General features: G+C 36.6%; 1 protein-coding gene across 1 annotated transcript in view; it reads left to right on the top strand.

Moving 5' to 3' along the window:
- ADAM32 (ADAM metallopeptidase domain 32) overlaps positions 1-21,247 on the top strand; it is a 61,352-nt gene extending 40,105 nt beyond the window's left edge. The window contains exons 7-9 of the mRNA XM_021706106.1: positions 16,340-16,408; positions 20,814-20,885; positions 21,077-21,247. Of these exons, the coding sequence (XP_021561781.1) occupies positions 16,340-16,408; positions 20,814-20,885; positions 21,077-21,247 (312 nt within the window). The remainder of the gene's footprint in view (positions 1-16,339; positions 16,409-20,813; positions 20,886-21,076) is intronic.
- The last annotated feature ends 3,750 nt before the right edge of the window (positions 21,248-24,997 follow it).

Below are 24,997 nucleotides of genomic sequence, written 5' to 3'. Positions count from 1 at the left end.
GAAGACACGACAGCTAAGACTCAAACTGGGATCTAGATACCCCACTATGCTTAGCCATAAACATAAATAAATATAAACAAATTTATTCGCCAGAGTACTACAAGCAACAGCTTAAAACTCAAAGGACTTGGCGGTGCTTCACACCCCTCTAGAGGAGCCTGTTCTATAACCGATAAACCCCGATCAACCTTACCACCTCTTGCTAATTCAGTCTATATACCGCCATCTTCAGCAAACCCTAAAAAGGCTTTAAAGTAAGCACAAGTATAAGCATAAAAACGTTAGGTCAAGGTGTAACCTATGAGGTGGAAAGCAATGGGCTACATTCTCTACTTTAGAGTATTTACGAACATTCTTATGAAAACAAGAATTAAAGGAGGATTTAGTAGTAAATCAAGAATAGAGAGCTTGGTTGAAATAAAGGCCATGAAGCACGCACACACCGCCCGTCACCCTCCTCAAATGCAACTCCACAACAATCTACATAAAACAAATTACAGCGCATGAGATGAGATAAGTCGTAACAAGGTAAGCATACTGGAAAGTGTGCTTGGAGTAGACAAAGTGTAGCTTAAGCCACAAAGCACCCGGCTTACACCCGGAAGATTTCACAAATGACCACTTTGAACCTAATCCTAGCCCAATATGAACCAACTAAATTATACTAAATCTTGTAAACCAAAACATTTACCTTTAACCTTAAAAGTATAGGAGATAGAAATTTATATAGGCGCTATAGACAAAGTACCGCAAGGGAAAGATGAAAGATACCTTATTTAAGTATAAAAAAGCAAAGACACTCACTTTTACCTTTTGCATAATGAATTAGCTAGAACAATTTCACAAAGAGAACTGTAGCCAAAACCCCCGAACCCAGACGAGCTACTTGTGAACAGCCATAAGAGCATACTCATCTATGTTGCAAAATAGTGAGAAGATTCACAAGTAGCGGTGAAAAGCCTACCGAGTTTGGTGATAGCTGGTTGTCCAAAATAGAATATAAGTTCAACTTTAAATTTACCTACAGAATAAATAATCCCCATGTAAATTTAAATGTTACTCTAAAGAGGGACAGCTCTTTAGAAATAGGAAACAACCTTACTTAGAGAGTAATTAAAATCTTTTCCATAGTTGGCCTAAAAGCAGCCACCCATTAAGAAAGCGTCTAAGCTCAACATACCAAAAATACTTTAATCTCAAAAACCAAGCACAACTCCTATAACTACACTGGACCAATCTATAAATAATAGAAGCAATACTGCTAATATAAGTAACAAGAAATTATTCTCCTCGCATAAGTTTATATCAGACCGGATAATCCACTGATAGTTAACAACCCAATATAAACAATTATAAATATACAACTTATTATACCCATTGTTAACCCAACACTGGTATGCGATCCATTTAAAGGAAAGATTAAAAGAAGTAAAAGGAACTCGGCAAATCTTTAAACCCTGCCTGTTTACCAAAAACATCACCTCTAGCATGACTAATATTAGAGGCACTGCCTGCCCAGTGATATATTTATTAAACGGCCGCGGTATCCTGACCGTGCAAAGGTAGCATAATCACTTGTTCTCTAAATAAGGACTAGTATGAATGGCCACACGAGGGTTTTACTGTCTCCTACTTCCAATCAGTGAAATTGACATCTCTGTGAAGAGGCGGGGATATTTCAATAAGACGAGAAGACCCTATGGAGCTTCAATTTAACTACTCAACCAGTACTAAAATAACCTAATAGGATTAACACTAAACTGAACATGAGCCGTAAATTTCGGTTGGGGTGACCTTGGAGCACAAAAAACCCTCCGAATGATAATACCCAAGACCTTACCAGTCTAAGCAAAAATCATTTATTGATCCAAACTTATTTGAACAACGGAATAAGTTACCATAGGGATAACAGCGCAATCCTATTACAGAGTCCATAGCGACAATAGGGTTTACGACCTCGATGTTGGATCAGGATATCCTAATGGTGCAACCGCTATTAATGGTTCGTTTGTTCAACAATTAAAATCCTACGTGATCTGAGTTCAGACCGGAGCAATCCAGGTCGGTTTCTATCTATTTATTATCTCTCCCAGTACGAAAGGACAAGAAAGATGGGACCTACCCCTACTCGAGGCGTCCCCTATTTAATAGATGAAATAATCTTAATCTAATAAATTAATAAATTAATCCTACCCAAGAGCAGGCTTCGTTAAGATGGCAGAGCCCGGTAATTGCATAAAACTTAAAACTTTATTATCAGAGGTTCAATTCCTCTTCTTAACAACATGTTTTTAATCAACCTACTAATCCTAATTATTCCAGTTCTCCTAGCCATAGCCTTCTTAACATTAGCAGAACGCAAAGTACTAGGATATATGCAACTCCGAAAAGGTCCTAACATCATTGGACCCTATGGGCTCCTCCAACCCTTTGCAGATGCAATAAAACTATTTATCAAAGAACCCTTCCACCCACTTACATCAACATCCCTACTTTATATTATTGCACCAACCCTTGCTCTATCCCTAGCTCTCATTATATGAATTCCCATGCCCATACCACACCCTCTCCTCAACATAAACCTAACCATCCTATTTATTCTAGCAACATCCAGTCTAGCCGTATACTCCATTCTCTGATCAGGCTGAGCATCAAACTCTAAATATGCACTAATCGGTGCGCTCCGAGCGGTGGCCCAAACAATCTCCTACGAAGTGACCCTCGCAATCATTCTTCTAGCAATTCTCCTAATAAACGGGTCCTTCACACTAATAACACTAATTACAACCCAAGAATACTCTTGACTATTTCTCCCCTCCTGACCACTAGCAATGATATGATTTATCTCAACACTAGCCGAGACAAATCGAGCACCCTTTGATCTCACAGAGGGTGAATCAGAGTTAGTTTCAGGGTTCAATGTTGAATATGCTGCAGGACCATTTGCCCTATTCTTCATAGCAGAATACACTAACATTATTATAATAAATGCTCTAACTACCATCATCTTTCTAGGCGCACTACATAACAGCTTCACACCCGAAACATTCACAATCAACTTCATAGCAAAAACACTCATCCTCACCTCACTTTTTCTATGAGTCCGAGCCTCATATCCACGATTTCGATACGATCAACTAATACACCTTCTATGAAAAAATTTTCTTCCACTCACACAAGCCTTTTGTATATGATACATCTCAATACCTATCCTAATATGCAGTATTCCACCCCATCTATAAAACAAGAAATATGTCTGACAAAAGAGTTACTTTGATAGAGTAAATAATAGAGGTTTAAATCCCCTTATTTCTAGAATCACAGGAATTGAACCTATACTTAAGAATTCAAAATTCTTCGTGCTACCTAATTACACAATATTCTATAGTAAGGTCAGCTAAATAAGCTATCGGGCCCATACCCCGAAAATGTTGGTTCATATCCTTCCCGTACTAATTAAACCCCTAACCTTATCCTCTATTTTCCTTACCTTATTTTCAGGCACTATAATCACTATATTCAGTTCACACTGATTACTAATTTGAATCGGACTAGAAATAAGTATACTGGCCATCACACCAATCCTAATTGAAAAAGCCAACCCCCACTCAACCGAAGCAGCTACTAAATACTTTCTAATTCAAGCTACAGCCTCCATGCTTCTAATAATAGCCGTAATTACAAATACAAGCTATTCCGGACAGTGAACTGCTATAAACAAATTCAATCAAGCATCCTCAATAATAATCTTAATTGCCTTAATAATAAAACTAGGTCTCTCACCCTTCCACTTCTGAGTGTCCTGTATTTTCCTTTCTTTAAATAACCAACCATTTTTATTGTAGGCTTTTCTATACACAATTATTTTTTGTATCCCTTTTATCACCAAAAACATTCTTTGTTTTTCTTTTTTGAGTTGGAGTCTCACTCTGTCGCCCAGACTGGAGTGCAGTGGCCTCTCCCGGCCACTGCAGCCTTGACCTGCTGGGCTCCGGCAATCCTTCCGTCTCAGCCTTCCAAGTAGCTGGAACTACAGGCGCGCGCTACCACACCCGGCTAATTTTTGATTTATTGTAGAGATGAGGTCTTGTCAAATTGCCCAGGCAGGTCTCGAACTCGCAGGCTCAGGCAATCCACTCACCTCAGCCTCCCAAAGCATGGGATTACAGGCTGAGCCACCGACCCCGGCTACCAAAAACATTCTTTTATACCAATTATTATCTTTACATCTTTTTTTCTTTTGGCTTTTTCCTGTTTATAGAACCTACATTTATATTTTGAATTGACTTTAGCAACTTTAATTAATGGCATTTATAGTCCAACAAAGTGCCCGGCAAGGACCAAACAGCTGGCACCTGTGTTAACGAAGAAAGTAATATTCACCTGGGGGCTGTTGGGGTGATGGTAAGCTATGCCAGGCACTTCAGTTGATTCCCAGTCCTCCTTAGTGGTCATCATTTTTGAGCTAGGTGTTCCCTCTTTTTCAGATGACAGCGTACCCGCTTTCCAGTGTTTTTTTGGCCAGTGTGGTGGACAAGGTCCTGAAGGTTTAGGCTTCCTTGGGGCAACTAGGCTTTTAGTGCCCCAACATATTGTACCCATGGCAACAGACACCATCCCCTTAGTAGGTTTATTTTTACCAGGTTTTTGATGGGCCACTGGAGTTTTGTTGTTAATGGCGACTGCCAATTGAGATCCCTATTTTGGGCCTTTTGGTTCTGCAGCCCTCCATGTGAGCACCCTTTTGTTTCTTTAAATCCTCGCCTGAGGGAAAAAAAAAACCTTAAAAATTTTTTTTAAATTGACTATGAAATTTTTGATAATTTTTTGCTTGGAATGATTTGGTATAAAACCCTTTAGAGTGAACATACCATGTGGATATGAAATGATCTGTACCACTTAGTTCCAGTTATGAGCAGGCAAATTTGTTAAGACTCTTTATAAGTTGCTAAATTACAGTTTTAGTTGTGAGGTGTGGAGGATTAGGTGAGAGTGATTAAGTCTCACACTATTGTGTCACAGAGAGAGCGCACCTAGCATTTTATCTGTCCCACAGGAATACTGGGCTTAGTAAAGTGTACTCAGAGAGCAACTAGCATTCAAAGTTTTACCTGTTCTAAAGAGGGGAGGGGAGCTAACCAGGACAACAAAGTGATGTTATTTTCTTTTTATAAAAAACTTTAGTGAGCCTGACTTAACAAACACTGACGTTGTCTGGCATAGGTTTTTTTTTAGCATTTAGTAAAGTTGGAAAATTTTATTAGAGCACTTGTAGGTTTGGTTTGGAAAAAGCTAATTAAAATGATTATAGACTGTTTTTTAGTATTAATTAACATGTGATCCCTTTACTTTTTTTGGGGAGGGGTACTGATACTCCCAGTCTAGAAGTTTTCTTTTTTTCTGTATGTTTTATTTTAAAGATGTGGGGTACAATTCAGCATTATGTATACAAGTGGACATTGCACAGGTTCAGTCTTGATTTAATTTGAGAAATTTGTTGTTGAAAAAGGAACATGGACTTTAATTTTTTTTTCTATTCACCTCTCTGAGGAAAGGCTGGTTGAGTCTTGGTGAAAGCCTGTACATGGGAACCTCAAACCATTTGCCCTTATGTCTACAAATAAGGTTTAATTGTAAGATTATAAAGATTGTATTGTAATTGATATTTCCCTCTGGAGGTCAGTTTTGTTTTTTTTTTTATCCTGTAATTTGTAACTTGGCCATGCCTGGGTGCAAAAGAATTTAAGGCGTTTTTTTTTTTTAAGAATTTGAAGATTAAAGGAGTCCCAGGTGATAGGATGCATTCCAGAGGAGTGCAAACTGTAGATGCAGATGGCCTGTTCCCCATCTGATATGAGAGGAAAGCAAAAGAAAAGCATCCCTTACTTTTCTTTTCTCTGACATGCATGAATGGGTTCGAGGGAAGGAGGGCATTTGCCTACTCTCTCTGTCCTCAGATACTCATGATGTCCCCATGGATGTGAGCACAACCTCTATCCATGTGTGTGGGAGGGACTGTGTTGATAGGACTTAGTTGTGCTTACCTGAGTAAGTCCCATTCCCTCACCCCCAACTGAGACTACCTCTGGACCTCCAAGATTTTTGGCCTTACTGCTTTGTTGGGTCTTCCCATATGGAAATCTGAAAGATGCTTTGGAATACTTGAATTTGAGCTAGGATACTCAGAGGGAGTGGTGTGGGTGCTGGAGGAAGGCATATGCATCTATTCGTGCATGTACACCTTAGGGGTGGGCATGGATCTGACCAGCCATAAGAGCAACATATGCACCAGTCTTTACATAGGTATTTCCCTCCTTTCACTTCCTTGAAAGTATACTGTTGGTTATCTGTCAGTACCCACAAAAATGAGGAGGGTTAATTTTTAGGTAGAACCTTTCTTTTTTGTGTGACCATTCAAATTGAGGGTGTTAAAAGGTGTCTGAAGAAGGTATATGGATCTATTGAATTTCCTTCCAATGGCCTTTGACACATTGTAGTTGTTATTTGGCGAGACATTCTTATTGAACTTTACCTATTCCACATGTGATTTTCATAATAACAGATGGGACAGTCCAATTGTAATTTAGGTCTTAATGAAGTGAGCAGATAAGCTACCTGAGTTTAGGGCAGAAGGATGATAGTATTCTAAGAGGGAAGAGTCTGTATTGCCTTAATAACTTATGTTCTGAAAAGTCTCTTAAGCAGGTGGATAAAGCTTGAAAGGTTAAGGTGTAGCTTTGAATCCAAATCGCCTTAAATTAAAAAAAAAAAATACACCCTTGCATTTCTTGGGATGTGTGGCTTGACCCACAAAATTTTGCCTGAAAGGAGAAAATTAAAGGCTATGCAGGCCTATGCCTTTCACATTAGTAAAACTATGTTGGTCCCTGACATAAAAGAAGCAGCCCAGATGGAATGGAGGAAAAAACCCCCAAAACCTCCCATAGCTTTTTCCTCATGTCCCCCTGTTTTTTTAAAAAAAATCAAACACAACATTGTTCCTTGCCACATTCCTTATATTTAAAGCTCATCCCATCAAATACCAGCAGTTCATCACATTGCATAAAAGTCTTTAACATGGTATACAAAGATGGGATAGGAGCCATGGCAGCTTTGAAAGGAAGAAAATGTGATAGGAAAGTTTGGAAGTCTTCTGCCCCTACTGCGCGGTCAGAAATTAGAATTGGTCTGAGAGCCTTCAGATAACACCAAGGTGTAGACTTGGCCAGAAATCTTCAGTTATTCCCAAATGTAATCCAGCTCCATGCAACAGCTAGACATCTGTGAAAGGAAACCGAACTGGAACACATCCCAACAATGGGGGAGGGCAATGGGGGATTGACTAAGCCCTTCCTAGCAAGCCTGTCTTCTGTGACTGTAGAACAGCGGGTGTGCTATTCACTTTTAAGTGGCTGATGGAGGCCTGTGTTGGTTTTGAGAGAGAGAAAACTACTTTGAGGACGAGAAGCCTCAGCAATGAAAGTAAAGAGAGAAGTTTGCTTTCACTCACCCTTCTGAATCTATCAATCCAAGTCATGGCACCAAAATGTTGCAGGAGTTTTTAACTCCATTGTTGGCTTAGACCAGCCACCTGAGGTTTTTGTCCCATGACCAGGAAGATTAAGGAATGCAGACATCCAAAGGATGAGTGAAAGAAAGAGTTTATTAAGCAACAAAGCTTTTCTGAAAAAGAGAGCAGGCCGAAATTGGTTACCCACAGTGAGGGAGTGTTCTGGGTTTTTCTCTCTCCCTTCTAGGGGTGTTCTTCTCATTTGCATCTTACCCACCTCTCACCCTCCTAGCCATTTCCTGTCCCAGCTTTTACTATGCATGTGTGCCCTTGTCCAAAATTACTCCATCTTGATTATTACCTATAAGTACCACAGAAAAACCAACGTGGTGGTGGGGGGGGTGTAAAACCTCAATGCTAATGTCATGCTAATGATACTATAATAAACCTAGGTTAAGTTTGGACACTTAGCTAAGCTACTTGTCTGTGTTCAAATGGCAAAAAGTTCCTTTGAACAAAACATCCTGGCTTAAGAGGATGTTCTTAACCACATTAACCATATTTCCAATTGCTGGAAATAGAAGAGGGGCAGTGCATGGGCTGTTACTTCTCCCCGAGACGCTCCCTGTCTCTCTGCCTAGCCAGTGTCTGACCACCTTCTCCCTCATTACCGCTGGATTGAATTTCAAAGGGAAAGGTTTTATCCTCTTTACCTTTTCCCTTTTGTGCTGGCTGAAGTGTAGATATATTGATTCATCATGATCCACAAAGATGAAGCTGATACCATACAGTTAGCAGAGCAACAAGGTAAAATTAGCCTTGCTCCTGGATAATTTGCCTTTCTGTGTCTGGCTTATTTTACTTAGCATGAAGTCCTTGAGATTTATCCATATTGTTGCAAATGACAAAATTCCCTTCTTCTTTCTTTAAAGACTTCATCTGTGATGTACACTTTGGTTGTTTCCATATCTTGGCTATTGTGAATAATACTGCAGTAAATGTGTAAGTGCAGATATCTCTTCAGTACACTAATTTCAGTTTTTAAAAGTATATACCTAGAAGGGGGATATTTGGATTACTTGCTAAATCTCTTTTTAGTTTTTTAAGAAACCTCCATACTCTTTTCTAAAATGGCCATGTTAATTTAAAATACCACCAACAGTGTCCATGGGTTCCTTTTCCTTTATATCTTTGTCAAAACATGCTATCCTTTATTTCTCTTCTCTTAAATTATAGCCAATCTAACGGTTAGTTGTGAGGTGATATCTCATTGTGGTTTTAATTTGTATTTCCTTGCTGATTAGAGATGCTGAGCATTTAAAAAATACATCTGTTGACCATTTGTATGTCTTTTTTTGAGAAGACATTTTTCCATTTAAAAATATGGTTATTTGTTTTCTTGTTATTGAGTAATTTGAGTTTCTCATATATTTTGGCCATTAGCTGCTTACAACCCCTTGTATCATTTACAACTATTTATTTTTATTTTTATGTACTTATTTTTCTGAGTTGGAGTCTCACTTCACCGCCCAGGCTGGAGTGCAGTGGCAGACTTAGGCTACCTCAGTGTTGACTTGCTGGGCTCTGGTGATTTTTCCGCCTCAGCCTTCCAAGTAGCCAGAACTGCAGGAACGCACTATTGTGCCTGGCTGAGTTTTTTTATTTATTGTAGAGATGAGTTCTTGCCAAGTTGCCCAGGTTGATCTCGAACCTGCCGGCTCAGACAATCCACTCACCTCAGTCTCCATGCCGGGATTATAGGTTGAGCCCCTGAGCCCAGCCTCATTTACAACTATTTAGAAGTATTTACACATAATAACAAATTATTATTTTCTCTCAGTCAGTGGACTGTATTTTTACTCTATTAATTGTTCTCTTTGCTTTTCAGAAGTTTTTTAGTTTTGATGCAATCCCATTTGTTTAATTTTGCTTTCATTGTCTATGATTTTGGGGTCATGTCCAAGAAATCACTGCTTAGACCAGTGTCATGAAACTTTTCTGCTTTGTTTTCTTCCAGCTTTAGTTCTTATGTTTAAGTTTTTAATCCGTTGTAAATTTCTTCTTTTATATGGGGTAAGATAAAGGTTCAATTTCAGTCTTCTGCATATGGACATCCAGTTTGCCTAACACCTTTATAGAAGAGATTGTCATTTCCCCAATGTGTGTCCTTGGCATCTTTGTTAAAAATCTATTGACTGGGCCGGGCTCGGTGGCTCAGCCTGTAATCCCGCGCCTTTGGGAGGCCGAGGTGAGTGGATTGCCTGAGCCCGCGGGTTCGAGACCCGCCTGGGAAACTTGGTGAGACCTCAAGTCTACAATAAATCAAAAATTAGCCGGGCGTGGTAGCGCGTGCCTATAGTTCCAGTTACTTGGAAGGCTGAGGCAGAAGGATCGCCGGAGCCCAGCAGGTCGAGGCTGCAGTGGCCGGGAGCGGCCATTGCACTCCAGTCTGGGCGACAGAGTGAGACTCCGACTCATTAAAAAAAAAAAAAAAAAATCTATTGACTGTAAATGTGTGTGCTTATTTCTGGGCTCTCTGTCTGATTTCACTGGATGACTTGTCTCTCTGGGCTTCCTTAAATGATTATTTCAAATTATTTGTCAGTAAGTTTGTAAATCTTCATTTTTTTAGCATCACAGGTGCTTCATTTTGTTCCTTTGGTGGTGTCATGTTTTGTGGTCCTTTCTGATTCTTTTAGCTTTGTGTTTGTTTCTGTCTATTTGAATTGTTTATTTCCAATTTGATGCCTTTCATTTCTTTTTCTTGCTTGATGACTCTGACTATAATTTCCAGCACACTGTGGTATATATAAGTGGTCTTGTTCCTGTCGACTTAGGGAAAGGATCCAGTCTTTCATCATTAAGTATGATATTAGCTATAGATTTTGTAGATCCCTAAATCAGGTTGAGGGTATTCCCTTCTGTTCCTGGTTTTTAGAGTGTTTTTATCATGGTGGGGTGTAGAGTTTTGTCAAATGCTTTTTCTTCATTAATTAGATGGTCACACATTTTCCCCTTTCATTTTCTTGATTGGTGTATTACCTTGATTGAGTTTTGTGTGTGGAATTACTCCTGCATTCATGAAAAAATTCCACTTGGCTATGGTGTATAATACTTTGAATATGCTGATGTGTTTGGTTTTCTAGTATTTATTTATTTTGACAATTTTTGAAGTCTAGAGTTTTTTTCTTGTGATATTCTTTTAGGCCTTAGTATCAGTGAAACACTGAACTTATAGATTGAGTTAAAAAGTGTTTCTTCCTTTTCTGTTTTTTTGGAAGAAGTTGAGATAGGTTGACGTTATTCAACAGTTTGGTAAGATTTGCCAATGAAGATATCTGTTACTGGGAAGTTTTAAATTACTGACTCAGTATCTACTTGTTATAGGTTTGTTCATATTTTTATGTTTCATCTTGAGTCCATTTTCATAGTTTGTTTCTAGGAGTGTCCCCATTTCATCTATGTTATCGAATTTTTGGTATGAAATTGTTCATAGTACCCTACTTTAATCCTTTGTATTTATGTATAGCTGGTAATAATGTCTCTATTTTCATCTAATTTTGATGACTTGAGTCTTCTCTCTTTTTTCTTGTCTCGGGTAAGGGTTTATCAATTTTATCGATCTTTTGACTCTTATGGACATTGATATAGGCAAAAACCTCATGACTAAGACCTCAAAAGCACAAGCAAATTCCCCAAATAGACAATAGACTTAAACTAAAAATAAAAAGCCTCTGTATAACAGAAGAAATAATCAGTAGAGTGAACAGACAACACTGCTGTATGGGAGAATATATTTGCATTTGATAGGGGAATAATATCTAGAACCTACAAGGAACTCAACTCAGTGATAACAGCAACCAAACAAACTCAAAACTCCATTAATAAGTGGGCAAAGAACATGAATAGACATTTTTGCAAAGAAGACAACAAATAGACATATGAAAAAAAATCACTAGTTAGCAGAGAAATTCAAATTAAAACCACAGTGAATTATCTTAAACTAGTCAGCATGGCTATTATTAAAAACTCAAAAGAAAAAAAAAAAAGATGTTGACCAGGATGCGGAGAAAAGAGAACACTTATGCCATAAAAATGAATGAAATGATGTCTTTTGCAGCAAATAGATGAAATTGAAAGTCATTATCTTAAGTGAAGCAACCCAGCATCAGAAAGTCAAATACCACATATCCTCACTTATAAGTGGAAGCTAAATAATGTGTACACATGGACAGAGAATGTAGAATGACAGATATTGGAGACTCAGACTCAGAAGGATGGGGAAATTGGAAGAGGATGAGGGATGAGAAATTGCTTAATGGACACAGTGTGCATTGTTTGAGTGATGGTAACACTAAAAGCCCAGACTTCACAAGTACACATTATATCCATGTAACAAAATTGCACTTGTTCCCCTTAAGTTTATACAAATTAAAGAGTAACAACTTTGGTTTTCATTAATTTTTTTAAGGTTTTTTTGTTGTTGTTGTCTAACTTTTTCTTTCTTTTTTTGGAGTCATGGTCTCACTTTGTTGCTCATACTGGAGTGCAGCGGCACAATCACAGCTCACTGCAGCCTCAGCCTCAACCTCCTGGGCTCAGGTGATCCTTCTGCCTCAGCCGTACTTTATTCCTCCATTACAACAGTCATCATTTTCTTTCTTCTAGCAGCATTGGTTTCAATGCACTTTTGTTTGACTAGTTCTTTCAGTGTAAAGTATGATTAGACATTTCTAGGTGTAAATTTTTCTGAGCAGTGCTTTTACCTCATCCCCTAATTTTTGGTATGTTGTGTATTGTTTTTATTGTCTCAAAGTATTTATAATTTCCTTTGTGATTTTTTTGATCTGTTGGTTAATTAAATGTGTGTTTTTTAAATTTTCACAAGTTTGTGAATTTTCCAATTTTCCTCCTGTTATTAGTTGCTAGTTTTACTCTATGTAGTTAGAGAAGATATTTTTATTTTATTTTATTTTTTGAGTTGAAGTCTCACTCTGCTGTCCAGACTGGAGTGCAGTGGCACGCTCCTGGCCACCACAGCCTCAACCTGCTGGGCTCCGGCGATCCTTCCGCCTCAGCCTTCCAAGTAGCTGGAACGACAGGCTCGTGCTTCCACGCCCAGCTAATTTTTTTTTTTTTTAATAGTTGAGACAAGGTCTTGCCAAGTTGTCCGGGTGGGTTTTGAACCTGCAGGCTCAGGCAATCCACTCACCTCGGCCTCTCAAAGTGCTGGGAATTACAGGCTGAGCCACCGAACCTGGCCAGAGAAGATATTTTATATGATTTCAGTTTTTAAAGAACTTTTAAGACTCTTTTCGTGGCTTATCATATATTCTACTCTGGAGAATATCTTCTATATACTTGAGAAAAATTTGTACTCTGTTGCTGGGTGAATTTTTCTATAACTATCTGTTAAGTCTGTTTGGTTTATAGCGCTATTAAATTATTCTACTTCCTTATTGATCTTCTGTTTTGTTGATCTATTTATTATTAAAAGTGAGATTTTGAAGTCCCTACCCATTATTGTGGAATTGGAGATTTCTTTAGTTTTTTCTTCATGTATTTTGGGTCTCTATTGTTAGGTATGTAAATGGTTATCATTGTTATATCTTCCTGATAGATTCCCTTTTAATTAACACTTAATGCCCTTCTTTGTGACTTACCATTTTTTCTATATTTACCAATGTATTTTTTTATCTTTACTGGGTTCTTAATTTCCTTTATTGCTTCTAGTTACTATCTAATGTGCTTTCATTTTAGATGGAAAGACTGCCTTTGAAATTTCTTATAGGACAGTGTATTCACTTACTAAGACTGTCATAACAAAATACTACAGACTGGGTGACTTAAATGACAAGAACATAATTTTTTTCACAATTCTGGAGCCTAGAAGCTTGAGATCAAGTTGTCAGCAAAGTTAGTTTCTTCTGAAGCCCTTCTCCTTGGCTTATAGATAACTGTTTTCTCCCTGTGTTTTCACATGGTTTTCCTTCTGTGTGTGTCTGTGTCCTAGTTTTTTCTTCTTGTAAGGATACCAGTTACATTATATCAGGGCCTATCGAATGACCTAGTTACTTCTTTAAAGGCTCTATCTTTAAATACAATACCATGACATACTCAGGGTTAGGATTTTAATATATGAATTTTGGTGAGACATAATTTATCTCATAATAGGCAGATCTATTAGTAATCAACTCCTTCAGTTTTTGTTTATCTGAAATGTCTTAATTTCTCCTTTATTTTTGAAGGATAGTTTTGTCAGATGTAGAATTCTTGATTGACAGCTTCTTCTTCTAGCACTTTAAATGTCATCCTATTTCCTCTGGCCTCCATGGTTTCTAATGATAAAACAGATGTTAATATTATTAAAGATCCTTTGTTTATGATGAACTACTTATATCTTGCTGTTTTCAGGGTTCTCTTGGCTTCTGACAATTTATTACATGTGTTGGTAGGAATTCCTTTGCGTTTATTCTACTTGGAATTTGTTGAGATTTTTGAATATGTAGATGTCTATCTTTCATCAAATTTGGGACATTATCACCCATTACTTAAAAAAACTTTTTCTGCCCTTTTCTTTTTTTCTTCTTTTGGGGACTCCTATAATTAATATTTTGGTATACTTGACGGTGTCCCACAGGTCTCTTAGGCTCTCTTCATTTTTCTTTTCTCAGACTGAATAATCTTGCTTCATTTGTTTTGAGATTTGCTGATTATTTCTTTTGCCTCCTCACATCTGTTCATTTCTGTTATTGTGCTTTTCAGCTCCACAATTTCTTTTTTATAATTTTTCTATATTTTTACTGATATTCTTGATTTGCTGAGGCATCATTCTTCTGGTTTCCTTTAGTTTTTGTTGTTGATTTTCCTTACACTTTGAGTATATTCAAAATGGTTAACTTACAGTCTTTGTTTAGTAAGTCCAATGTCTGGGCTTCCTTAGGGACAGTTTATATTTCTTTTTTCCCCTGAGAATGGGCCATATTTCTTCATTTTAATGCCTTATAATTTTTTGTTGAAAACTGAACATTTTGAGTTTTTTGATGTGGTAATGCTAGGAATCAGATTTCCCCTTATTTTCCACTAAGATTTTTTGTTGCTGTTTTTTGTGGGTTGTAGTTGTTTAATGACTTTTCTAAAGTAAGGAAATGTTTTGTAAACAATGTTGTTGCTTAAGTTGTCACCTAGTGATTTGTCAGAGATTTTCTTAGATGACTGGAGCCAAAAAAACTCTCTTGGTTTATACAAATTAATTCTGTGTTGGGGTGCACTGACAACACTTATTCTAGTTAGATGTTTAAAAGTCTCTTGGCCTTTACTTCTGCTTGCACACCTAATGGTCATCCAGAGGAAAAAGCTTATTGTCTTCTCAAGACTTTTCTGTGTCCAGCCCCGGACATGTGGGTGGCTTTCTTAGCACATGACAGAGATTTTCAGTGTTTATTTCCAACTCATATCCTTCCTTGACCTCTTTCTTCTTAGGTTTTTCAGCATGTCTGCTGCATTACCATCTGTTTTCCATTGCTCCAGGTGGGCTGCAGCCAGTGCATTTGTCTTAATATGCTTTTTACAAACTCTGAGTTCAACTTCAGCCCTGTGAACACTTCATGGTGGAGGAAACAAAGGAAAGCCCTTGAGCAAATCCTTTAGGGAATGACAGGATAACTCAAAACACAGAATTATAATTTTTTGAGAATTCTTTTGAGAATTCTTTCGAGAATTTTTTGGGTAGTCTTCCTCTGGGACCAGCAAACCACACAAGGAACATAAGCCACCATCCTCATGGATGCCACTGAGCTGGATATAAGGGATGGGACGATAGGTGGGTAAATTCAAGCACCAAAACATTCTCTTCTTGAAATTCCAGCAACTTCTTTTTTCCTCAAGTATTGCCTTGCTACTCCCCTCCCCAGGGCGATGGGATTAGGGAGGCTGCTTGTTTCTTACAATCTGGCAGGCTGGTCAGTTTTGTACAAGCAGGGGTTTCAAGAGTAGAAGTGGCAATATGAAAGGTGACTTAGACTCAGGAATGGCACAACAGCATTTCCACTACATTTATTGGTTCAAACAAGTTAAAAGTTCCAGAGTAGATTGAGAGAGAGGGAAAATAGACTCATCTCTTGGTGGAAGTCCCTGTAAAGTCATATCGCAAAGGACATGGATACAGAAAGGAGTGAAAAACTTGTAACTATTTAAAAACTCTTCAATACCTATCTTATTTATAAAGCAAAAGTTTATTTCTGATATGCAGATAAATACATGGTTAGAGATACTAGATGTTTGGTTCTTAGTTCACAAATTAAAAGCTGCAAATTTATTGAGCTATATATTATTACTTCCTAACCAATGTTCTTATTACTTGAGTCTATTGCCATAAAACTCAGGACACTATATAAGGATTTTTGTTTTGTTTTGTTTTGAGTTAGAGTCTTACCCTGTTGCCCAGGCTGGAGTGCAGTGGCATGCTCATGGCCACTGCAGCCTTGACCTTCTGGTCTTAGGTGATCCTTCCACCTCAAATAGCTGGAACCACAGGCATGTGCCATCACACTCAGCTAATTTTTGACTTATTGTAGAGACAAGGTCTCACCAAGTTGCCTAGACTGGTTTCGAACCCCTGGGCTCAGGCAATCTTCTCACCTCTACCTCTCGAAGTGCTGGGATTACAGGTGTGAGCCACTGCGCCTGGTCTTATATATTGACATTAACCAGGTGTATAAAGCAAATACTCTAGCATATTCTTAATGTGCTGTGGTAACAATAAAGGGTTCATAATAAACACATTATGAAAGTTTTCAAGTTTTATGTGCTGTTTTTCTTTTTTTCTAGTCGGAATCGGCTGTTCCCGATTTATTTCCTCTTTATCTAGAAATGCATATTGTGGTGGATAAAGTTTTGGTATGTGTTTTACTTGTTCTTTGTTTTTAAATATTTGATGCAAATGTACAATTATCTCTAGGTAGAAAGCAACTAAAAGATTCCGATCTTTTAATCTGCATGTCATAGAGACAATAGTGGAAAAATGAGCAAACAAATAAAACCAAATACTCTAAATGACATTAGTTTTTATTAGAAATGTTTTATGTGAAATATTTATATACCAATCCTGCAGAACAAAATGATTTTTTTGGGGTACTGGTACTTCACATTTTTAAGAATTTCTCTCAATCCATACTATCTTTTAATGATAATTTTGGTTAAAGTAAAACTCTTTAAACTTTTAATTCCTGTTTTAGGGAGTCTTGAAGAGAAGTATGTAGTGTAGGGGATGTTTCACCCTATAAAATATTTATTGGGACAAAAGTGATGATGGTATAACTATTTGTGAGAACTACTTACATTAATGTGTCAAGACTTTTAAGCAATTTTTTTTTTGAGTTGGAGTCTCACTCTGTCGCCCAGACTGGAGTGCGGTGGCTGGGAGCGGCCACCGCAGCCTCGACCTGCTGGGCTCCGGTGATCCTTCCTCCTCAGCCTTCCAAGTAGCCGGAATTATAGGCATGCGCTACCACGCCCGGCTGATTTTTTGATTTATTGTAGAGATGAGGTCTCGCTGCCCCAGGCGGGTCTCGAACCCGTGGGCTCAGGCAATCCACTCACCTTTTAAGCAATTTTTAATGGACCACCTTTTATAGCCTGTTGTTTGCCTGATGTAAAAGACACCTCTAGATCTTCGATTCCTATAAACAATTTGAGGGCCTTTGGACTTCAGGATCTTGGGGTGAAAACTTAGTTTGCAACCAACCAGGTATGGTTTTACTTCCTCTAACATTTGAAAGACTTCAGAAAATAGGGATAAAATTATGCTTTCCAGATGTTATTCTGATAATAAGCATTTGTCACACCCATGAAACACCACAGAGAATATGAATAGTACTCATTACCAATTCTATTCATAGGGTTGTAGAGCTTGTGAGGAAGCCAGAGACAGGAGGGATTTGGAGAAGAATATGAAAATATTTATTAGAGTGCAGGGAAAAAAAGCAAAGGGAACATTTAGGAAAAAATTGAGATATTTCTAGGGAATATTTTGGATTATGAAAATTCTTTTGTTTCAGTATCATATTATAAAATTTTGAGAGTAGTTTTAAAAGTTTCAAATCGCCAGGTTTGCAAGCCATATAATGCTGATTAAACATTTCTTCTTTATGTTCTTATACATTTTTGCATGTTCTTTAATAAAATAAACATTGAAACAGCTATAAAATTGCTGTTATTATATTGAGCATATAAAGAAGAATAATACTGATGTTTTCTTTAGTGACTTTATAAATTGTAAATTCCCAATTTTAACCTAGTGAATTCAGCATCGTGATTGAGGGAAACATTTAATTCTATAAAAACACAATTTGGTAATGGAGAAAGACATGGAAACACGCAACTGTAAATGGTTATACTTTAAGAACATGGAAGTGGGTGTTCTAAATCTCATTATTTTCTTTTATTATTCTGATATATTGAGGCCAACAGCTCCGGAGATGATTGCTTTTGAAAGATTGTTTGTTACCCACAGATCCCAATAGTAGGGGGCACTCCACATTACAAAGGTCCACACAGTGAAGCCCTGGGGTCAGTCAGGAGACAGGGAAAGCTAGGGGAAATATGGTGAAGAGCCATTATTGTGATTCCCATGAAAAGGCAAGGAAGGGTAAGCAGGTTTAGAACTGGCTAGTTTGAATATTTCAGTGGGTTCTGGGGACTGTTTCTAGTTGTCTGATACCTGGCCCTGGGGTGATTAGGGCAGGGGAATAGTGGATCTGAGCATGAGAGCCTGATAGGGTATTGAGGTGTAGGCGCTGGATCAATTAACTTGCTTATGAAAGGTACACACAAAGGAAAACCGCTTACTATCTCTAAGAACTGGATGGCCTTTAGAGGGGTGGTCTTTTTAGGATCAAAAAGCCCCCAAGATGTAAAAGTATCAGAAATGCAGAAAATTAGAAGGCATGATTCATACAGTAGGTCATATAATAAATGCAAGACATGGGTAATGGGTGGAGGGTGTGGCCTGAGAAGACTTTGCAAAACCATAATTTTCTTTCTTTCTTTTTTTTTTTTTTTGAGTTGGAATCTCACTCCAACTGTGCTCATGGCATGCTCACGGCCACTGTAGCCTTGACCTGCTGGACTCAGATGGTCTTTCCACCCCAGCCTTCCAAGTAGCCAGAATTACAGGCGCGTGCTACCATGCCTTGCTAATTTTTTGATTTTTATTGTAGAGATGAGATCTCACCATATTGCCCAGACTGGTCTTGAACCCGCGGGCTCAGACGATCCTCTTGCCTCAGCCTCCCAAAGTGTTGGGATTACAGCCATGAGCCTCTGTGTCTGGCCAAAACTGTCATTTTCAAGAGTACTTAAGTGTGAGAGAAGGTTTCTTTCAGGAAACTACAAGACATTTAGTCTGAAGAACACACAGTGCTAAAAGAGGGATGTGAAAATAGATGAATTAAAGCATTGGTGGTATATTTGGATTTTTTATCCTAAATGCAATAGAGAGTCATTGAAATCCAAAGTGGGAGAGTGACCTATTCACCTTAGAATCATCGTAATAGTAATAGTAACAGTAGTAGTAGTAGGAAGTAGTAATAGTAATAGTGTAGGGATAGACTGCTGGTGGGAAAATTGAAAAAGGAGGAATGATTTAAGAGACTATTCCATTAATCAAAGTGAAAACTTATACATTAGTGGTATTAGGAATAAAAATTAAAGGGACAACTTTATTTTTATTCATTTTTATTTTTATTTTTGAGTTAGGGTCTCACTCTGTTGCCCAGGCTGGAGTGCAGTGTGGCATGACACAGCTCACCGCAGCCTCGACATCCTGGGCTCAGATGATCCTCTACCTCAACCTCCCTAGTAGCTGGGACTACAGGTGTGTGCCACTGCACCAGGCTTATTTTTTGATTTTCTGTAGAGACAAGGTCTCGCAATGTTGCCGAGGCTGGTTTCAAACTCTTGGGCCTAAGCAATGTTCCTGCTTTTGCCTCACAGTGTTGGAATTACAGGCATGAGCTGCTGCACTTGGCTAAAAGGACAACTTTAAAAGTTACTGACTGATGAGGATGAATGAGAAGGGCTTGTACACTGATTTGATTTATTCATTTACTTAATAAATTTATTAAGCATTAACTAGATACCAGTTGCTGTTCTAGCTATTGGAGCTACAGCAGTGAACAAAACAGGGAAAAACTTCTGCTCTCATGGAACATGTACAGCAATAAATGTGGGATGTGGTTGATGATAATATCATTCACTAAAATGGTGAAAATATAAGTAGGAACAGAATATGTTTAATTTAGTTTGGATATGAGTTTAGTTTTGAATAATTTGAGGATTCTGTGGAACATCCAAAGCATGATGTACTATAGGGAGTTTATCTGGACATACATGGAGTTTGACATTATTGCAATCCAGAGTTTATTCATATTTCAATAATTATATAATTATAGTTATAGTATATATATACACCATGCATATATGCTATATAAAATTATATATGTGTATATATATACAATATATATGCTATATATATATACACTCATTTATGTATGCATGTGTATTTGTGTGTGTAGTTTAATGCGAGTATCACATAGGTAGCCTCACATAATCACTGTCACAGTTAAGATACTCAGTGTTATCATCACCACAAGACTCTCTTATGTTATTCCTTTAGAGCCACACCCATCTGCCCCCCACAATTTCTGAACCCTTGGCAACCACTAAACTGTTCTTCTTTATGATTTCACAAATATTACATGAAGTTATCATGCAGTCTGTATCCTTTTGAGATAGTTTTGTTCTGAGCATAATTTTCTTGAGGTTTAGCCAAGCTGTTCCATAGATCAACAATTCACTTCCTTTTTTATTGCTATAGTAGTCCATGGTATGAGTGTACTACACTTTGTTTAACCATTTAGCCACTGAAGGACATATGAGTCATTTCCAGTTTTTGACTATTATGAATAAAGCTGTTATGGACATTCACACGCAGGTTTTTCTGTAAGCATCAGCTTTTATTTCTTTGAGAAACATGCCCAGGAGTAAAATTGCTGAACCATTCTGTAAGTCTATTCTTTATTTTGAAATAAGTCACCAAACTGTTTTAGAGTGACTGTACCTTTTCAAATGCCTACCAGCAGTGTATGGGGAATCCAGTTTATATTGTTTATATTTATTTATTAATGTTTTATTTTGAGCTATTGAACACCAAAGCAGTATCAAACCTCCGACAGTAGATAGTAAATCCTGAAAACATTACATTACAAATGTACTTAAATATAAAATTAATTTTGTTTTTCAGTATGATTACTTGGGCTCTGACAACATCATAATAACAAGTAAAGTCATCGAAATTGTTGGCCTTGCAAATTCAGTAAGTATTTTCCCTTTCATATCAAGAACATTCTTTTTTCTAAAATTGTAATTTTTCTTGTGGTGTTTCAGAATAATTAAATCATCTATATATACTGAATGTGGAGCTCTAAAAACAATGAATTAATTTTTAGGTTATTGTAAAATAACATAAAGTCTAATTTTGCATATATTTATCTCTTCTGTTTTTAGATGCTTGCCCAATTTAAGGTTACTATTGTGCTGGCATCATTGGAGTTGTGGTCAGATAAAAATAAGATTTCTACAGCTGGTGAGGCAGATGAATTATTGCATAGATTTTTAGAATGGAAACAGTCTTATCTTGCTCTAAGGCCTCATGATATTGCATTTCTATTCATGTAAGTATAATGTTTTATATTCTAGAAAGAAAAACAAAGATTTGTGATAATGATGTGGCTTAATTCATGGAATTATTTATTTCTGAGTTTTCACAATTTGATTACTCATTATGTGCTCTATTCAGGCCTCAGGCTCACTTTCTGGTTGTCAGGCAATAAAAAAGTTTATTAATTTTTATTTCTATGCTTATCAACCTTTTACAAATGAAGGGATTGAGAGTTCGAGAGATTAAGCCATCTCAGGATTCTTGGATCTGATGATATTTCTAAGGTTGGAACTTGCAGTTTGTAACTCCAGAACTAGTACTCTTAACCATGACATAAAGAGATGAGATTTATATTTTTATTATGAGCTTTGATCAAAGGCTTGTAAAGGAGGTTACAAATGTTTTATCCTAATGAATTTTCTGCATTCTTTAAAAAGTTTTCAAATGACAAATTATGGCTACATATTTATAATTTTATTCATATCATATTTATTAGCAATAATCAGCAAATCTTTTAATAAATATATATTTTGAAGTTGGCATGTCAATATTTCCTTTTGAATGTGTGAGACTAATCTTCCCCTCATATCTCTGCCAGCAATAAATATTATTGCTCTTTTCGTTTTTGCCAGTCTGATGAATATAAATTAATATAATTGTCATTTTAATTTGCTTTTTCTGATGACTAATGAATTTGAGCATCTTTTGTAATATTTGTTGATTATTTGGATCTGTCCTTCAGAAATTACCTTTTCCTGTCGTTTCACTGTTTCCTTGTAATTTTATAAGGGTTTTAAAAAATGTTCAGATAATAACTTTATCTGCATTACAAATACTTTATCCACATCTGTAATTTTTCTAGAAACTCTCTTTGCTGCATGAAAACTTTTACATTTCATATGGCTAAATTTGCTAATCTTTTCCTTTTTACTTTTGGGTTTCCTTGTAGTGAAAAAAGTTTTTCTCAGCTCCAAATTTTAGTCTGCCAGATTTTTTATAGGATTAATATTATTACTTTTTAAATTGTCTTCTATATATCATCAGCTAATTTTATATAGTATAAAAGAGAGGTAGAATTGTATTTTCTGCTAATTATACTAATTATACTAATTTTATATAGTATAAAAGAGAGGTGGAATTGTATTTTCTGCCATATGAATCACCAGATTTGCCATGAATTTAAACTAACATTTTTGTAACACACTTGTCAAATCCCATAAACAACAACCTCTTGAGATTTTTGCAGGGATTAAAGTAACTATATATATCAATTTGGGAAGAGTTGACATACTTACAATATTAAGTCTTTCAATACATGTGTGTTTATAATGTCAAATATTCCAATCAATGATTATGGTTCATCCTTCCATTTTTTTAAGGACTTCTTTAAGTCTCTCCAAAAATCTTTACAGTTTTCTGCAAAGGTCTTACAGATAATTTCTAGATTTATGTTTAGTTCTTTGATATTTTTGTGCTAATGTAAATAATATATTTCTTCACATTCTAATCATATGTTTAAAGATATATAGAAATGCTATTGATTTTTGTAAGCACTAAATTTACTTTTAAAATTAACAGACTATATTTTTAAGAGCAGTTTTAGTTTTATAGAAAAAATAAGCAGAGAGTAAGGGAATTTCCATATACTCTCTATTCCTGCTTCCTTCAGCTTCCTTCTTTTTATAATTTTAAAAATTATATATTACGGTTGTATATATTTATAGGGTGCAAGTGATGCTATCATTTTTTAATACAACGTGTAAGAATTAAAGCTAATTAACCTATCCATCATCTCAAATATTTAACATTTTTGTGATGAGAACATTTGAGATTTACTCTCTTAGTGAAAGTACATTTCTCAGTTATTAGCTATAGTCACCATTCTGTGCAATAGATCTCAAAAAAATCAAACTCATTTCTCTTATCTAATTAAGGCTGTGTGCCCTTTAATTATCATAGTTTTTATTAGGATTTACACTTTGTGCTATATAGATTCATCTTTTGAAATTATGATTATTTATCTGTTGAGATTTTCCAATTTCTACATACAAAATGAGCATTGGAAAATATGATCGTTTTATTTCTTTTAATTTAATACTTATGCCATTGATTGCTTTTTGTTGGCTAAGAATACTAAAATTAAGGAGAATGGAAGTTGTGATAGGAAGTGTTTGTCTCATTCTTTTTTTTTTTTTGAGTTAGAGTCTCACTCTGTCGCCCAGACTGGAGTGCAGTGGCCGCTCCCGGTCACCGCAGCCTCGACCCTGCTGGGCTCCGGCGATCCTTCCGCCTCAGCCTTCCGAGTAGCCAGAATTACAGGCGCGCGCCACCACGCCCGGCTAATATTTTGGTTTATTGTAGAGATGAGGTCTCACCTGCCCAGGCGGGTCTCGAACCCGCGGGCTCAGGCAATCCACTCACCTCAGCCTCCCAAAGGCGTGGGATTACAGGCTTAGCCACCGAGCCCGGCTGTCTGTCTCATTCTTAATCCTAAAGGAAGGATTTCTGCATTCCAAGATTAAGTGTATTTGTGATAAGCTTTTGACCAGATCTAGGAAGTTCTCTTCTATTTTTTGTTTGCCAAAAGTTTTAACAAATCATAAATACATGTTAAATTTTTATCAACTGATTTTTATTTAATGTTTTAAAAATTATAGTGTCTACCAATGCTTTCTGGTTACAGCCTACTTTGTTTGATATTGATTAGCCTTGCTGTTAATGAAGCAAATTACATTGACTGGTTTTCACATGTTAAACACACATTGTAATCCAGGAGTAGATACTGGATTGTAATCCAGGAGTAGATAAACTATGATATATTATTATCAGATTCAGTTTACTAATATTTGTTTAGGATTTTCTTGTGTATTTAAGTACCTTTTAAGAGTTGTTTTCATTTCTGAAATGATTATGTCTTTTCTTCTATTTCTTATATAAAATTTACCTTTTGCCATCTAGTAGTTCCCTGAGTTTATTATTTATACTTTGGGGTTTTTCTTCATAACTATAATTGATTAATTAAATTTTAAGAATTCGTAAAGGATAATCTTATCCGCTTTGTAGTGACAGTTTTTTGGGAACTTGCCTGCAAATAACAGAATTAATAACAATCATATTTCATAACAGAATTCATGGCTTTCTTTTAAGTATGTGCTTATAATAAATCTATGACCTCTTCATCTCCCTTAAAGCCAAGACTTCGTGAGTAAACTGCATTTAACCACACAGTCCCCCATACCATCTCCTTGCCTCTTTCTACCTGATATAATCAATTATTCTGCATACCCATGTTCATCATTCTTTTGCTTTATTTTTATTTATCTATTTTTAAAGTTTTATTTTAGTTTAATTTCCAAATAATAATTGTATATATTTATGGGGTACAGTATAATTTTTTGTTATTCTATTGTATTTATTTATTATTTTAGAGTCTTGGGATACATGTGAGGATTTGCTACCTTATTACATTATGTGAAGGTGAAATTTGGGCTTTTAGCATGGTACCCAATGGGTGGGTGTCTTTCCTTTATTACCCTTCCCTCCTTTAGCAGTGCCCAGCATCAATTGTTGTTCATGTCCTTTTGTCTGTGTGTCCAATTTTTAGTGCCCACTTAAGAGTAAGAACATATGTTATTCAGCTTTTTGTTTCTGTGATAATTCAGTTAGAAATGATGGTTTCCAGCTGCATCCATGTTGTTGCAAAGGAAATGATTTTGTTCTTCTTCTTCTTCTTTTTTTTTTTTTGAGTTGAAGTCTCATTCCGTTGC

This window comes from Carlito syrichta, unplaced genomic scaffold (assembly GCF_000164805.1).
Source record: "Carlito syrichta isolate Samal-C Ts95f unplaced genomic scaffold, Tarsius_syrichta-2.0.1 Scaffold315142, whole genome shotgun sequence".
Classification (NCBI taxonomy): Eukaryota; Metazoa; Chordata; class Mammalia; order Primates; family Tarsiidae; genus Carlito; species Carlito syrichta.
This window is presented reverse-complemented; position numbering and strand designations above follow the sequence as displayed.